At 38.0% G+C, this 18368-nt stretch overlaps 1 protein-coding gene across 3 annotated transcripts in view; it reads left to right on the top strand.

The window, feature by feature from the left end:
* Window positions 1-18368, top strand: part of UGGT2 (UDP-glucose glycoprotein glucosyltransferase 2) — a 186357-nt gene that overhangs the window by 44166 nt on the left and 123823 nt on the right. For 2 of the 3 annotated variants that reach the window (XM_045070885.1, XM_045070886.1), the window contains exons 7-10: window positions 2466-2538; window positions 4804-4904; window positions 11276-11375; window positions 13605-13665. In XM_045070885.1, coding sequence (XP_044926820.1) covers window positions 2466-2538; window positions 4804-4904; window positions 11276-11375; window positions 13605-13665 — 335 coding nt within the window. The remainder of the gene's footprint in view (window positions 1-2465; window positions 2539-4803; window positions 4905-11275; window positions 11376-13604; window positions 13666-18368) is intronic. The other variant, XM_004746131.3, reaches the window with a different exon arrangement.

The following is an 18368-nucleotide window of genomic DNA, read 5'->3' on the forward strand; positions in this document are numbered from 1 at the left end:
CTGGGAGTTGCTAGTTTAGATGAAGTAGATTCGGTTAGATCTGTGATCTACAAACCTGTATCTATGATTGTGCTTAAGCTACATGCTCTAGATAAAGGACTCTGGAGTCCCTGAAGAAGCTAAAGTAGTTTTCAGATGCTTGTGAAAATCTTTTATTAACTGGCTCATCCAAAATTTATTTATACCTGATTCTTGATTAAGTTTTTTTTTTTAAGATTTATTTATTTGAAAGAGTGAGCGCGTGCATGTGTGCAAGCCGGGAGGAGCGGGAGGTGATCACAAGCAAACTCTGGGCTGAGCAGGAAGCCGCATGTGGGCGGAGCTGAAATCAGGAGTCAAATACCCAACAAGCTGAGCCACTCAGACACCCCTGGTTAAGAGTCTTTAATTCGGGGGTGCCTGGGTGGCTCAGTGGGTTAAAGCCTCTGCCTTCAGCTTGGGCCGTGATCCCAGGGTCCTGGGATCGAGCCCTGAGTGGGGCTCTTTGCTCATCGGGGAGCCTGCTTCCCCCTCTCTCTCTCTGCCTGCCTCTCTGCCTACTTGTGATCTTTGTCTGTCAAATAAATAAAACCTTTAAAAAAAAAAGAGAGAGAGAATCTTTAATTCATTCTTTTATATGCTCTCAGATGGGGCTTCTGCTTCAACTTTATCTATTAAGGATGTGCTCCTGGAGGCCGTGCTCTCATCACAGACCTAGCTCTGGACACTCCTCCTGACTGTGCTTCAAATACAGATCTGAATCACTGTTAAGTCCTCTCAGTTAGAGTTGCTGGAAAAGTATAGAGCAAATATGAATATTCAGATTTTAGGTATTTCTATATAGCTTATATGTAGCTTTACAGTGTTTTGTAATTTAGTATCTTACTTAATAGTCACAACAGTAACATAAGGCATTTTCTAGCTATTGGGCCTGTGGAATCTTCTTTGAAAGGTCAGATAAAAAAATTTTATAAAGTCAGGTGATCACATTAATGCTCTGTATTACACATTACACACTAATTCTCTCATCAGCCTCTAAACGTATGTGTGTAGTAGATCTGTTCTCCATTCTAGTAGACACTCCTTTCATTCAGTTCTGGTTTTTCCTTCTGTATACATCAGACGTCTAACTGGCTTTCTCTCTGATCTTTGGCCTTCTGTGCCCCGAGGCCTCCTTACCCGCTAAAACAGAAGGATTAGTGTTCTTCACGGTGCTTTCAGGTTGAAAACCTTATGATGAAATCTGACTTTGTGACTCCACTGGTTAAAATCCTGCAGAGGCTCGCCATAACCTCCCTCATAAATCCTAGTACCGTAGCATTGCAAAGAAAGCTTTTCATACTCCAGCCTCTTTCCACTTTGTCACTGTCCCTCAGCCTCTCATTTGTACCTTCTGTTCTGCAACACCAAACTACAATACAGAATGGGTTTCTGTTGCCTCGATGCCTCCACGTTTGGCTCCATGCTAAACCTTCATGACCTCTATCACGTACTTTTATCCCTTAGCATATGCTGTTCCCTCTGCCTGAAACCTTCTCCTTGGTCCCGCTTTTCTTTCATCAAAGGCCTGTTCATCTTTTAAAAACTTGAAACTACCAGTCAGTGCCTCTGAGATGAATGCCTGTCTTTTTGCTCTGCCAAGGGTGGTTTTCTCTTTTCTCTATCCCACATATTCTATGCTTTCCTTCATAGAAGTTTTACACACTGTATTAAATTGTCTCTCTCTCTCCTTTCTGCCAAGTGGAGTTTGTTTCTTTTCTGTCTCTCTTCCTCGTGTTTATCTGGCAGGAAACAGACATCACAGCAGGCAGCCAATAAACATTTGCCTGATGGAGAAATGAAAAGGAGGAGAAGGAAGACTGAATCAGCACCCAGGGCTTCTAGCCGTAGTCCTGGGGATGCGGGCCTTCAGGAGAGAGGGGAGGAGTGTATTGGAGGGGCTCGGGCACACTCCCAGAGCAGCCCCAGGGGAACGTAATGAGGTCTTGTGCTCCCACATACCCTGTACTTACACTGGTTACCACCCTGTATAATTGTCTGCGGAGTAGAGGAGAAGGGAAGGGGAAGGGAAGTGACTGTAACATGTTGTATCTTTACTTTTTGAGGCCATGAATTTTGGTGTCTTTCTAAAGATTTCTTGATTATCTTTAAAGGCATTGGATATAGTAGGGCTTGGAGCTCCTGCCTGGCTTAAGAGCTAAAGGATTCGTTGCAACCACTTTGGTTTATGATTCTGGTTGTAAAATAGAACTGGACTGTAAAATAATTTGTAAAGCGTTGGTTCAATATTTAATGATCCAAGCCTGTTTAGAAAGAGAGCACGCTCAGAAATAGAAGCGTGTACGTGCACATGTGCCAGTGAGCAGGGCTGTGAAAGGGAAACAAGGTAAAACAAAAGGAATTTAAGTTTGCATTCTTCGAATTTTTGACGCCCTGTTCCTTTCCCAGTCTGAAAATGTTTTGTTTTATTTTGGTTTCCAAAACCGCAGCAACCAATACTACTGTGGAGGATGAGGTTGAGACAAATGAGGTTCAAGGATTTCTCTTCCGGAAGTTAAAGTGAGTCTGAATTGAAGCAAAGTTGCATTGCTGTGCTCTTAACTTTGTCCTAAAGGAATTCACTGTGCTGTGCTGTTGCATGTTTCATCTTCTTCTTAAAATACACCTGTAATCAGTTTTATTTATTACAGAAGTCATACATGATTAATGCAAAACACAATGGAAAAATAATCGTGATTTTCGCTGTATGATGAATATGATTAGCAAAATAGGAATTGGAAATGATCAAAGTTATCTTTGTCAAAAAACATTATAGAATCTCTTACAGAACTACTGGGTTAGAAAAATCATGGTTAGTATTGGATCATTAGCATGTAATAAACAAAATTTTTGTGCCTCAAAAAAAGAGAAAATATTTATTTTCTTAAATTTCTATGTACAGGTTGCCATGTTAAAAACCTTTTAACATCTGGTCTTAATTTCATATACATGTGTAAGTAACCACTCAGAAATTAAAATTGTGTCCCCCCTTCCTTTTTTTTCCTGCATCACTGATTGAAGAGCAAGAATAGGATGGTGAGTGCTCTCTGAAGACCCATGAAAGGGGATTGTTGTCGTTTTAGATGTGTTTTCCCTTATTTATGGGAAGGGAAAGTTTGTGATTTCATTACAAAGGCAAAATTAATTAAAGGTAAAGGACAGTTTTTATTAATAGTTTTAATTTTTGCCTGATATTCTATTTATAAAGGACACCAAGGTCAGTTCTCCTCTTGAGTAGATATTGTTACAGAGCAAGGGAACATTTTTGGAGACTGTGCTAATTTATACAGATGACAGAGTTATATTTCTCAACTACGTTGGCCTAGTAGTATACTAGTGGCCTTAAGAACTTAATGCATGAAACAGATTTATTAAGGTATTTATTTAGTAGATAATAATACATTTTATTCCATTGTCAGCTGTCTCAACATCTTGGAGCCCACAGTTCTATTCTTTTTTTCTTAATTCTCTTTTAAACATAACCTTTTATTGGAATAAATCGCACATCTCACAAGAAGCTTTTGGAACTCTGGGATATTAGTTTCTTAAAAGAAGAAATGCTCAAAATTAGCTCTCGATTGAGGCAGAACCCTTTGCTTTGAGATATTATATGAATAAAGTATTTTTATCTGGGTTATATAAATTCAGCAGTGAAAATTGTTAAGATTATGGCTAAATATGAAAAATAATACTCATAACTTAATATTCTGTGATTTAAAATATTTGAGAAAGGGGTTAATTTAATTCGTAGAGAATTTCCTTTTGGAGAGATGTTCTGTGCTTTTTCACTTCACTGTAAGAACAGTTGTAGTCATCTTGACTTTTTTTTTTTTTTTTAAGATTTTATTTAGTTATTTGACGGACAGTGAGAGAGGGAATACAAGCAGGGGGAGGGAGAGAGCCTTATGTGGGGCTGGATCCCAGGACCCTGGGATCATGATCTGAGCCGAAGGCAGATGCTTAATGACTGAACCACCCAGGCGCCCCTTGATTCATTTTTAAAACATGGTCCCATGTAATTAAATTGCATGATATTATCAATATGTTTATTGTTAAATATAAGATAAATGCATTTCTGTGTATATGGTTCTGTATATTTTTTTATTTCACTTTTTAAAATCTTTTTACTGTTGAAAATACATGTTTTGTAAGTTGTGTTGGAGGTAAAGTTTTTTTTGAAGAGAATACTATGTAACTCTTAAAGGGCACCATGTCTTGATTTCGTAAGAGAGGAAAGAAGCCACATTTGGGATCCTATGGGTGGTACAATGTCATTCCTACTACATTATTTTTTGGCACTCTCAAAAAAGATACCTAGGCAAAATGAACTTACTGAAGATTTTTTAAAATTGCAGAGATGGAACTCTTTGGAAATAAACTCCAAGATTGTATAGGAAGTATTGATGCTTTCCTTATAAAATGGTTTTGTTTTAAATTATAAAATCAATACTAGTAATTGCTAAAATGTTAAAAAGTGTAGACTCTAAAAGCTAAGAATTCTGCCCTCACCCTTGAGTCCCTTTTAGATAATGTTAACATGTTAACAATTGAGAGTCTATCCCTTCAGGTTTTGGTTTGTTTTGTTTTATGTATTGAAAAAAGTGCGCATACACGGCTCTCATTATTTTTAAGCTCTGTGGACATAGTTGCATCACGATGTACTTATTACCTTGGTGAATAGTTTGTTTTTGTCTAATTATTTGAAAGGGTTAATTTCAAAAATATAGTGCTTGTATAATTTGTAGTAGGTGATGATAATTAACATTACTTCATATTCTAATGCAGAGAAAGGTATTCAGATCTTAGAGATAATCTGACAACATTCCAAAAATACCTGATTGAGAGTAGCAAAGAAATGACACCTTTGAAAGTCTGGGAACTACAAGGTATAGTATTTTGGTCAACTTTAACATAACATTTTGGTAACTGACTCTGTTGTGTTAAATAAGCTTTTATATAACATGATATAAATTATTTTGTAGATAATAATTACTGATGTGAATTTTTATGGAAATTCGTATTTAATTAAAAGGCTATCCATCAAGCAAATCATATAAGAGTTAAAATTATATGAAGTGTAGTTCTTTGATATTATCTAATCATTTTTAAAGTGTATACTGATTTATTTGGTAGGTTCATTTTAAGTATTAAATCTATAATGTTGATTAAAAATCCTGTCTAGTCAGTCAGGAAATCAGAACCAAATCATACTAGTTTTCTTCTGTTTAAAATTTTGAACTTAACAGACCATTGCATATTTCAGTATTAGCTTAGAACAGCCTCGTGCTGACCTCTTGTAAGCAGGTATCTTGAGATCAGAATTTAGTTTGAACTGTAAGTCCTTTTCGATTTGTAATTTTCTTTTTTATTACTTGTGATTTTTAGTCATTCGTGGGGACATCATTTTGCTGTGTCATCCGTACCTCCTATCACATCGCCCATCAACTTTCTATTAACAGCTTATTGAGATAACTGACATACTATACAGTTCACCCCTTTAAAATGTACCATTTGATGGATTTTAGTGTATTTTCTGAGGCTTTTTTACTGTCACCACAGTCAATTCTAGAGTATTTTCATCACCCTGAAAAGAAAGTAACATCCCCATTCACAGTCACTGCCCACTTCTCTCCAATTTCTCCAACTGTTGTAGGCAAACACCATTCTGCTTTCTCCTTCAAAATGTTCTCCAGGGAACCCATAATCTAGAAAATACAGTTGTAGGTGATCGCTGTAGGTGATGGGGTGCTTTTGAAGGCTTGTAAACGGGGAACATGCTCAGTCAGCTTAGTTTTAGTGGATCTGGCTGACCACTGAGTAAGATAGATTTGAATGGACCAGAAACGGGAACTCTGGGTAAGACGTCCTTGAAATACGGTGGTGAGAGATTGCACTGTGACAGTGGTAGGCAGCGTGGGGAGGAAGGCTGGAGTGAGCAAGGACTGAGGAGATGAAAGGAGTCCTTGATGGCTTGAAGATTTCCAGCTTTGAGTCTGAATAGAGCGAATATCAAACAGACAGTATGTTTCAGGGTTGAAGGTGGAGTTCACGAATAATGAGACTGATGTTTAAAAGATTGCTTAAAGTGACTGTGACGTATTCAGATGAGGGGCCCAGTAGTGGAGTGAACGTAAAGTCTGTAAGCTAAAGAAGATGGAAAGAGCTGAACATCTGAGCATAAAGCCTTACAAGGGAGGACGGGGCTAAATGGTTCTGCAGAATGACCAGTCGGCACACGAGGGCTGCTGCTGTGGTGTTCATTCTCGTGTGGAAAGTAGACCTCATGAACAAGACGTGGGGAGTGATGAGAAATGGAGGAGCACATTATAGAAGCTGACCCAAGTAGATTTCCAAGACAGAGAAAGTAAGCAATCTCCCTTTTCCTATTTTATTGATTTACCAAGTGTTTATTCTGTATCTACTACATGTCAGCTATGTCCATACATCCATGGTTTTATAATTTTTGGCTAAGGGCTACAGTAGGAAACCTATTTTACGTCAAAACCCATATACAAGTGTATGATGTAAGAATGCATAGATATGCTCAGAACTAAAAGTATATATATGAAAATAAAAGCTTCACATGCAGTATGTATACTGTATTTTATTCAGTCTGACAAACTTTTTTTCTACCCTGTTTATTTAGAAAAATAACTTTGTACTACCTGTTCATCTGATTTCACTACTAATGGGTTCCAGCTGACATTTTGGAAAACACAAGATTCTGAAGATAAACTGAGCTAAAATAGACCCTACATTATCTTCAGAAGATCTCAGATAAACATAAAAAATTTGAAAAACCAGTATAACAATTGTGAATTGTAATTGCTCTAAAGCAAAGGTAGATAGGATTAAGACGGGTATATGTGGGAAGATCCAAGCTGGTGAGCATGAGGGACGGGGAGAGATAGGGCAGTCTTTGCCATGAAGTGGTTACTGAATTGAGATCTGAGGAGGGGCTGGAATAAATCTGGGGGTGGGTTATTTAGAGAGAGTGCAAAGATCACTGGGAGCCGTTGGATATGTATACATGAAGGAGAGAACCAAGAACTTGGCTAGATTGTGGTTTGCTACGCTGCATGGACAGTGGTGTTTGCTGAGAAGAGAAGACTAAAGAGGACCAGCTTTGGGCAAACATGGGGCAGGAATATCACAAAGTTATTATTAAACATGCTGCTTTTGAAATATCCAAGTGGTAGAACAGTTAAATAGATAAAGTGTAGGACTTAAATAGTTACTTATGAGCCATTAAGTATGGAACAGTTTAGAACAAAGCAAAAAGTGTTAATAGAATCTGGTGATGTTATATTCATTTGGTTATTTATATTCTGATTTCGTAAGTGAATTTTCAGGGGCTTTCAAATAACTTGCGCACAGAAAGTTGGTCATGTCAAGGAGAATTACATTCATGTTATAAAACATTTTTAAAGACTGGTTGTGTTCTCAAGCCTGAGTCAAAGGTAGCTGTCCATGATCATCACACTGTTGATTGCCAATGATAAAAAATTAACCAACACCCAACTTTTGTAGCAACGTGGACGGGACTGGAAGAGATTATGCTGAGTGAAATAAGTCAAGCAGAGAGAGTCAATTATCATATGGTTTCACTTATTTGTGGAGCATAACAAATAGCATGGAGGACAAGGGGTGTTAGAGAGGAGAAGGGATTTGGGGGAAATTGGAAGGGGAGGTGAACCATGAGAGACTATGGACTCTAAAAAACAATCTGAGGGTTTTGAAGGGGCAGGGGGTGGGAAGTTGGGGTACCAGGTGGTGGGTAGTATAGAGGGCACGGATTGCATGGAGCACTGGGTGTGGTGCAAAAATAATGTATACTATTATGCTGAAAAAAAAAATGAGTAAGATAAAAAAAATTAACCAACACCATGTCTGGCAAAGTGTTAGGCTATTTATATACAGTATCCTAATTACATTTTAAAAACTCATATGAGTTAGATATCCCACTTTTCCAGATGAGGAAATTAAGAAATGGAACACATAAAATAATGAGTCTAAGTTCACAAATCTGACAGAGACAAATCAGGGGTATCTAAAATGAGCAGGTCTGTCTCCTTATAAGGCCTAATTCTTCCTTCTGCCCAGCATCTTGCTTTTTTGAGCATAAAGTTGTACAACCAAATAATGTCAGGCAAGATCTTTGACCATACACTTTCCTCTTTATAAGTTGTTACTTATAAAGTAAGTATAGGGATGCCTGGGTGGCTCAGTGGGTTAAGCCACTGCCTTCGGCTCAGGTCATGATCTCAGGGTCCTGGGATCGAGTCCCACATCAGGCTCTCTGCTCAGCAGGGGCCTGCTTCCCTTCCTCTCTCTCTGCCTGCCTCTCTGCCTACTTGTGATCTCTCTGTCAAATAAATAAATAAAATTCTTTAAAAAATAAATAAAGTAAGTAAGTAAGTATAGGTCAGGTAAGTAATTACTAAGTCAGTCAGGTAAGTAATTATTAAGTTTTCTTGCCTAAGACTATGTACATTCCTAAATATATACACATCAGTCAGAAATTGTGTTGCTTATAAATGCCTTTAATAGCAATAGAGTAAGAAAGAGAACATAAAGGAGCTTGTAATTTTGCTAGTCATTTATTCATTCATCAATATTTAGTGAGTACTTAACTTGTGTATCAAGTACTTCTTTTCAGTGAAAACATTTAATTTCTACTCTCTTAGCAAATTTCAGTTATGCAGTACAGTGGTGCCAATGCTGGTCACCCGGGCATACATTAGAATCTTAGACCCTCTTCATCTTTAGCTGAAAATTTATGCCGTTTTCTCAACCTCTCCCTCTTTCCTCTATCCAGTCCTAGGCAGCTACTTTTCTACTCCCTGTTTGTGTGAGTTTGACTTTTTTTTTCTTTTTTTTCAATTTTTACATAAGTGATTCTGTACAGTATTTGTCTTTCTCTGTCTGGCTGTTTTCACTTAGCATAACCCCCAGGTTCACCACGTTGTTACAAATGGCAGGATTTTTCTTCTTTTTAATGTTGAATAATATCCCGTTGTATGTATATGCCACATTTTCTCTAACCATTCACTCATTTGTAGACATTTAGGTTGTTTCCATCTTGGCTGATGTGAATAATGCTGCAGTGACCATGGGAATACAGATACGTCTTTGAGATACTGATTTCATTTCCTCTGGAAACATACCCAGAAGTGGGATTGCTGATCCCACTGTGATTTTCGTTTTAATTTCTTGAGGAATCACCCTATGGAATCACTATCATGTCTTCCATAGTGGCTACACTGGTTTACCTGAGTTCCTTGGATATTTTTGTTATTAACCCCTTATCAGATGATTTGCAGATATTTTCCTCCCATTCTGCAGCTTGCTTTTCCATTTTGTTGACGATTTCCTTGCTGTGCAGAAGCTTTGTAATATGATACAGTCCCATTTGTTCATTTTCACTTTGCTGCCTTTGATTTTGGTCCCAAATCCAAAAAACCATTGCTAAAACTAATGATGAGGAGCTTACCCCTATGTTTTCTTTCAGGATTTTATGGGTTTAGGTCTTAAACTTAAGTCTAACCCCTTTGAGTTGATTATTGTGTATTGTGTAAGATAGGGGCCCATTTTCCTTCTTTTGCATGTGAGTGACCTGTTTTTCCCAGCACCACTTATTAAATAGAAAGTCAGTACTTCTTTGCAGGAAGTGATCCTCTTCTAGAAGGATCTTAGTAAGAGAAGCACTGAGCAATGGCTGTTGTGTTTGGCAATTATTCACTGCAGTGCCTGAACTGGAAACCTGCTGAAGTAGGCTGGGGAAACACCATTTAAAGTTACTCAGCTAGAACGTGATACAGAGCTCGGATTTGAACCTTGGTTGTTATGCTGTCCATCCCATGGGAAGCTGTGCTAAGAACATTTCTTCCTAAGCTTGGACTCCCAACCCAACTCACCACACTGAGAACATGGAAATAAAACCAGCCTTGTTATGCTAAATTGGTTATTTCACTAATATATGGTAAGCTGGCTTTCTAACCATGGTAAAATGTTACAGAGAAACAATATGTTTCACTGGTCCATAATGAGCAGAATTCAGCTTTAAAATCTTTTCTGACTCTTGACAAGGTAAAGGAGACTAAGTAAGATGCTGCTTCCGGCATACTGGAGACTGAACACATAAGCCACAGTTTTCTTAACAGAGAACTGTAGTATTGGGGAAAATACCAAGTCTAGGATTTTATTTTCATTGTGGTATAAAGGTGAAACATTTTGAACGAGAAAGCAAATGTTTGCTATTTACTGAGTTGTACACACTGGATTTTTTAAAATTAACATGTGATGTATAATTATTCAGGGGTGCAGGTCTGTGAATCATCAGTCTTACACATTTCACAGCACTCACCAGAGCACACACCCTCCCCAGGGCCCATCACCCCGCCACCCCCTCCCTCCCACCCTGCTCCAGTCCAGCAGCCCTCAGTTTGTTTCCTGAGATGAAGAGTCTTATGGTTTGTTTCCCTCCTCAGTCCGATCTTGTTTCATTTTTCCCTCCCTTCCCCCCACGAACCCTCACCCTGCCTCTCAAATTCCTCATTGGGGAGATCATATGATAATTGTCTTTCTCTGATTGACTTGTTTCGCTTAGCATAATACCCTCTACTTGCATCCACATACTTACAAATGGCAAGATTTCATTTCTTCTGATGGCTACATAGTATTCAATTGTATGTATATCCCACATCTTCTTTTTCCATTCATCTGTTGATGGACATCTAGGTTCTTTCCATAGTTTGGCTATTGTGAACATTGCTGCTGTAAACATTTGTGTGCACGTGCCCCTTTGGATGGACACATTGGATCTTAAAGTTCTTTCCAGGCCTGTCTCCTCAGAGCTCTTTTTCCCTTTATTCTTACAAAAGCTTTTTGTTGCATGTTTTCATTAAACCTTAGAAAAAATAGTTTTGCATCAACATTTCTTTTCCCATATCTCTTTCTGAAGCTATACTGTAATTGATAGAAAATAATAGGTATTAAATGATAATAGGTATTAAATGATAATTAACCCTTTTAAAAGTGTAAAGCTTACCTTATTTGGACATAAGTGATAGCCTTACATTTAAAACTTTTGAAGAATGTTAAATATAAGAGTATTTATATATATATTTATAATATTTATATATTATATAAATATATATAATAATATGGCAAGAAGTGTTGACTTATTTAAATTACATGGAATGTCTATAAAAATCTGATACTATGCTAGATTCCCTAATGATTTTTTTTTCCCCAGATCTTAGTTTTCAGGCAGCTTCTCAAATAATGTCCACTCCAGTTTATGATGCCATAAAATTAATGAAAGACATTTCACAGAACTTCCCCATAAAAGCCAGGTATGTTAAAATTTATTACTTTGATTAAAGCCAGAACCCTTTCCATTAAATAAATTTTATGAAAATAGAATGAAATAAAATTTCATTTTAACATAGTGATGTCAATTAATTCTCACAGATATAGTGTTAATGAAATCAGGGTATTTCTTCATTATGCACGGTTTTTTAAATCAGGAAAATACTGGCTTGTGTATACATGTGTGTATACTACAGGATAGAACTCTTGAATTAGACACAAATGGAAAGGAAGAATAATTTATTGAAGTTATTTAAACATAAACAGTGATATGATAATCCAGCTATGGTAAACTTATTTAAGGAATGAATAATGAGGGAATATTTTTTCTCTTTTCTAGGTAGGGGGTTGTGAAAAGTATTATTCTAAATAGATTTATGCCCAGAGTATGGCTAGATCATGTTCTTACCCTTTCAGATTCTAAACAGGTAGTAGTGTCTTATTTGTGGAAAATTTTATGGAGGACTTTTTTGCCAATAGGATACCTAATGGAACTCCTTCCAGAAATACTGATTTTACATTAAATATATCTTGCAGTTCAATAGATAATACTTAAGCATGTCTAAAAGTAATCAGTACTTTTACAAAATAACAAAGTCTTGTGCATTTGCAGTCTGGTTAGGAATGACAGGCTCTACAATTATAAACAACCAGTGAAAATAAGTTAGCTTTTCTGGAAGACACAGAGCATGTGACAAGTGCAGCCGTGTTTTTCTGGAAGGAATGGGAGGATGTTCCTGCCATGGCCACAGCCCTTCTCCACCCATGGGGGTTTGCTGCGCCTCTGTGTGTCTCAGACGCTGTGTTGTACATTTGTCCACAGTGCAAACTACTGAATTTTAAATCTAGATTTTCTTTCTTTTGTAAGACAAATAAATAATATGTAGTTGGTCACAAGATAACAAGAACCCTTCCAGGAGACCCTGAAATAGAGGAGTTTGTCAACTTATTTACAGATTAAGAATTAATGTATTGATGTAATTCTTTGTGTTAATTCTAGCTTAAACAGTCAAGAACTTGAGAAGTCAGTATATACTAAAACAGAAGTATGCACGTGTGTATAAATGTTTAGCTGCACTGCTGTTTCTGAAATTACTAAATCAAACACAAATTAAGTAAAATAACTCTAGTTTTAAGAAGACCATTAATTCACTCTTTTGACAGTAAGTCCGTTGTAATTCAGGGTTCTGTTGCTAAACTCTGCTCTCATTTTGTGGTTGATCTCTAAAAATAATTGCAAACTACAGTAAAACTGCTCAGTGGCTAACTTACAGGTATGAGCATATCTGTAAAGCCACTCTTTAGACAATCAGTAAATGAGAAAATATTTTATAAATGAATGAAAAATTTGTATTATCAAATTATCTGTTGTAATTTCTCTCAAATGCTGCCATGTTTTAGGAGATAATACATACTTATTGTGAATTGTCTTAAGATACACCTTTCTGCTTGCGTTTTGCTTTAAAGCTGAACTTTGCATTCTAAACCTTTTAATTTTTCAGTCACTTATTTGCATAAAATTGATGAATAATGTAACTAATTTTGCTAGGAGTTGATAACTCCTGTTAAGAAAAATCTTCTCTGTCTTTAAGTTATAGGGGATAATCAAGAGTCAATATGTGCAATCAGTTTTATTATTTGTTTAGAGCTTACATGCCCTGGTAGAGGTCCCAGGTTAACCAAAATCCTTATGTCCAGGTATTCTGAAAATTGCCCATTGCATTGCCACATTTGATGATATTGGTAATTTCATACGAAATTTCTCTGTCTGGGCCCAGTAGCACAAAACAGTGTTTTCAGTCAAGTATATTTGAAAAATAAGTATCTACTAGTAAACAAGTTCTGACAGTACTTAAAGCATACAGTTAGTGCAGGTGAGCCCTTTTTAAAAATTAAGGTTTTATTTTAATTCCAGTGTAATTAACATACAGTGTTGTGTTAGTTTCAGGTGTATAGTACACTGATTCAGCAACTCCATACATCACCTGAGCGTACATGAACTCTTGACAGTCTGTAATCCACCTGAATCGAACACCCTTGTCAGAGGAAAGCCACTGTGCCAGTTGTCAGATGGGCTGCATGGAAATGGATACTTTACAGTCATGAAACATTTTGAATTTTTAGGTTCTTATCCAGAGTACTACTACAGTGAATTACAGATTAGTCTTAAACATTTAAGGAAAAATTAATTATATCCGTATTTATTTTCCCAGATCTCTGACCAGAATTGCTGTAAATCAACTTATGAGGGATGAAATACAGGAAAATCAAAAGGTTTGTTTGAAATTTTTTTCCAATTTACTACACTAATACCACTATTTTAGAGTTTGGATCTTCAATTTTTGTGCAAAAAAGAAAATGATAATTTGTGTTTTTTAGATTATTAAAACAGTTCAGGTTTTTTCATTTTTAGATTGTCTACTTTATGTAGCTTACAGTCTGTGATTCTAGCGTGTCTTTTCTGACATACAACTTACTTCTTCATTCACCTGTTCTCCAGACCTTCTGCCCACATAGTATGGTTTTCTTTACAGGATAAAGAATAAAGCTATGAGTTAATTATTCTGTTTCTCATAACTGGTTTTGCTTTAAAAGGTTGTGAGGCCCGAGTCAGGTTTGGACCACTGGAACATTATTAGAATCGTATGTTGTAAAGGGCACAGTTGGTCAGTAATTTGAAAAGATTCTTAAGAACCCAAATGACCCTAGCTGTGTTGGTATTTATAAAGTGCTTAGAACACGGCCTGGATTAATGACATAGGACTGCCTTGGCTTTAAGAAGGCTTTAATAACTAGAACCACATGCACAGGCCCCTGAGCAGTAGGAGTTTGTTTTTCTCACATAAAGAATCCTCAGAATAGTTGGTTACAGACATGATTTTCCCCTTCTGTGGCCGCAGAGTCGCTCCCGCAGCTCTAGATTTCTTACTTGTATTCAAAGCAGAAAGAGGCAGGAGGACAGTGTTAGCCATATGAGTCCTCTCTAAAGCCTTCCTGGAACACTTCAGCTAACTCTTCCATCGGGTTGGCCAGAATTTTGTTATGCAGCTATCTCTCACTGCAAGAGAGGCTAGAAAAATCGCGTTCTTTTATAGTAATTGGGGCAGGCTGAGGAGAGGTGGGTTAGCTTAACCAACCAACAGTGCCTGTCCCACGCAGACAGAGCTCTCAGTAGATGTCAGCTCTTCCGATGGCGACCAGCAGCTCCAGCAGTTACAGTGAAGTCAATGCCTGTCCGTGCCTGGAGCCTAATGTTGGGAACCATCACACAGCATCCCTGGGTAGGGTATTCCTTGCCTTGCTGATCACCTAACAAATTATTGTTTATTTTCCAGAACTAGTTGTAGTAATACTCTTTTCTGTAATTTTCCTAATTGCTCTTACCATTCTTGGAACAGAGTGGATTGTTTTCTAATGCAAGTTCCGTACTTCCAGTGAGTTTTGTTTGAATAACGTGCTTTCAGTAGGAAAGGAGGAGAGGGTAGTGAAGAAAAGGGAGGAAGAATGGAGGATGCCAGAGTATCAGTGGCTTCACCCAATCCAGTTTATTTTTGTGCTCGTGTCGCAGCCCAGAGCCGGTGTTCTGGTCATCAGAGCTTTGCTCCACGAGGTGGCTTAATGCCAGAGGCTGGAGGACTTCATGAGGTCAAAGAAGAATATAGTGGGGATGAAAGCGAGGTCATTGGAAGGACTGAAGACCCAGATCACTGCACTGGCAAATTTCACAGGTAGGCCAGTGCGATGGCCTAATCATAGGGCAATGACCAAAGCTGGTTGCTGAAGCAGAGTGGAAGGGGAGGGGATAGGATTGAGGAAATCAGAAAACTCTGAATCTGGAGGCTTCAATGAGTATGGTGCCCGGTATGGCACATTCCCTCAGAAACAGGTGTTGAATTAAAAACTGTTGAATGTTTAAATGTTATCTGTAATACAGTCAGTGTTTAGCAACAGGTGTTTTTTTAAGTGGTATGTGTATTGTCGCAGTTATTAATATTACAACTTATAAAATGAGACCCAGTGATTTCTCTTGAGTCACAGAGTTAGTAAAAGAACCAGAATTTGTGCTCTGATACCCAGTTCATTTCAGATCAATTTCACAAGCACTTTGAATTTGTTCAAGGGCCAACCATCTTGCCAGGTGATTAGAAAACAAAAATATTTGAGGAGCTTAAGAAATTTGATCTACTTTAGTTTCTTCTCAAAATTCTTGACTGACTCCTATTTCCAGAAGAACAACATACAAAAATTAGAGAAATGCATATAATAAAATGGTGGGATAGGAGAAATCTAATGTAGACTGTCAGGTCCTCTATGAAAAAACCCAGAGGAAAACCTGTTGATCAAGCAAAGCTGAGTTTAATCACTTACTGAAGTAAGGGAGGAAACCTTGGTGGAATCTTACTCTCAAAAGAAGGATGTTATGGTAGATTATCTCTAGGTTCCAGAGCTTCTGTTCAAGCGAGTTGGGTCTTTTAAGATAGGGGAAATTTTGGGGTTTGGGTGGAGTCTGTAACAGTTTGTAACTAACTGTAAATTAGTTGATTTAGTTAAATAAATAGTTCATAACTAATAATAAACTGAACTAATAACCCACACTGTCTGCAAATGGAGTGTTGAACTACCTCTGTTAAAAAAAATAAACACCGTTTTTTGATGGAAAAAAGAAGAAGAGGCACTTTGAGCGGGGCAAGTGCTGTGGTTGGCCTAGGGGCAGCGGGGCAGTGGGGTGCAGACTGAGAAAAAGCAGACCGCCGGGGCAGTATTCATTTCTTCGGCTCTGATTTGCTCTTGTACCAGGAACCTAATCAGCCCTGTGTCTGCCTCCCTCTTGAGCAGGCCAGAGATCCCAGCTAAACAGCCATCCTAGAGCAGCTCCCTGTTCCAGATGGCCCAACGGGGGTTCCAGACCAGTGTTGTCTCCTGGGACATTGACACAGCAGCCAAGTTTATTGGCGCTGGGGCTGCCACAGTTGGTGTGTCTGGTTCAGAGGCTGGCATTGGAACAGCATTGGGCAGCTTGACCTTCGCTATGCCAGGAACCCGTCTTCAAGCAGCAGCTCTTCTCATTCTGGGCTTTAGCATCGGTTTAGGATCAGTCAACACAAAAGTGATGGTTTTTTGTTTGTTGTTTTGTTTCATTTTGTTTTTAAGATTTTATTTATTTATTTGACAGACAGAGATCACAAGTAGGCAGAGAAGCAGGCAGGCGGGGGGGAAGGGGGAAGCAGGCTCCCTGCTGAGCAGAGAGCCCGATGTGGGGCTCGATCCCAGTACCCTGGGATCATGATCTGAGCTGAAGGCAGAGACTTTAACCCACTGAGCCACCCAGGCCCCCAAAAGTGTTGGTTTTGATGAGCAAACTTATAAGCAAGGTTTTTGCCCAGTTTAGGTAAACTGTTCAGATTTGCAAATAGACTGTTTTGCAGATCCATTCCAGATTTGCCTGGCATACTTTGTTTGCAAGAATTTCCTGAAGCAAATAATTATTTATTCATTTATAGTTTTTTCTTCCTGGACAAGAATTTCCTGTAATAGTTAAGTGATACCAGCTCAAGGGATCCCCGTTCTCAGTCCCCATAGTTGAGCTGTAATGACATAGGTGGTCTCATTTCCCTCTAGGAGGGCAAGAGATGACTCAAGAAAGTAGACAGTAGCTAGCTAGAAAAGTGGGGAGAGACAGTGTTATTTTCCCTATAGTACTTTATGACCAAAGGTTTGCTGTTGCTAATAGATAGAAAGTCATAGGGAAGGACTGCTTAAAAATTTAAGATCATTGGTTGATACATTTGCAGAGGGGAAACATGAAATACTGAGATGGATTATGTTGTTGTTCACAGTCACTCTCTTCCCTCAGATGTTGATTGATGCCATGTCACTTTGGCTAATATAAAATGAGTGGATGCACACATCTGTGCAAGCAGCAGCTTTGTGGTTCGGTTGCCTTGTTGCTTCTGCTCTCTGTCATGAGGCAGGTCCCACACAGGCGCTGCTCCCCAGGTCTGGCGCCTGAAATGAAAAAGGCCCTGGAGTGGAACCGAAGATAACTTGAAGGTGTGACTACATGATATGAGAAAGAAGTAAATGTTTCTTCTAGTAAGCCACCGAGATTCTGGAGTTCTTTGTATTAAGAACCTGGTTACAGTAATACCATCAAATGTATTAAATTTCATACATTACTTCTCCATCTGTTTAATTGAATTTATCCTATGCTTTTGAAACTATACAACAATGTTTCTGTGTTTGAAAGAAATTCAGAATAATTTCTGTTGCTCCACAAAACCTGATTTTAGGGCTATTAGAAGAACTGAAGGAATAAAATAGCTATGGAAATAAGAACAGGCAGAAGTTCTGGGTTTAGTTGCTGGTACTAGCTTTGAAGAAGTCATCTTCTTCAAACTCCTTCTGGAAAATGTAATTACATGGTTCAGATTAGAATAATCTGTGAGCATATTTTGTAAATATATACAGTGTCAAGATGGCAGAAATAGTAGAAATGTAGTCAAAATGACAAGTTTAAGGTTAGAATTTTTTTTGAGATTTTATTTATTTATTTGACAGAGAGAAGAAGCACAAGCAGGGGGAGTAACAGGAGAGGGAGAAGCAGGCTCCCCACCGAGCAGGGAGCCCAATGCAGGGCTCGATCCCAGGATGCTGGGATCATGACCTGAGCCAAAGGCAGACACTTAACGGGCTGAGCCACCCAGGCGCCCCTAAGGTTAGAATTATTACAGAGTTATTCTAATATCACATTTAAAAAGATCTTTCAGTTCATATTTCATTATGTTAATCCAGGATTAACATTATCTGTCAATCCTAGTATTTGCTGTATCTCCTCATTTTTTTTTTTAGGAATTATTTGGATCTTTGAAATTTTAGTATCTTTATTATTTGTATAATTGGGCATTTTATTGTCAACTTAGCTAGGGAAGCTGGCTTTGGTTAATTTTGTTTAGTTATATTTTGAGTTAAAGCTGGCT

This window comes from Mustela putorius, unplaced genomic scaffold, assembly GCF_011764305.1.
Source record: "Mustela putorius furo isolate JIRA1106 unplaced genomic scaffold, ASM1176430v1.1 tig00003974_pilon_pilon_pilon, whole genome shotgun sequence".
Taxonomy (NCBI): domain Eukaryota; kingdom Metazoa; phylum Chordata; class Mammalia; order Carnivora; family Mustelidae; genus Mustela; species Mustela putorius.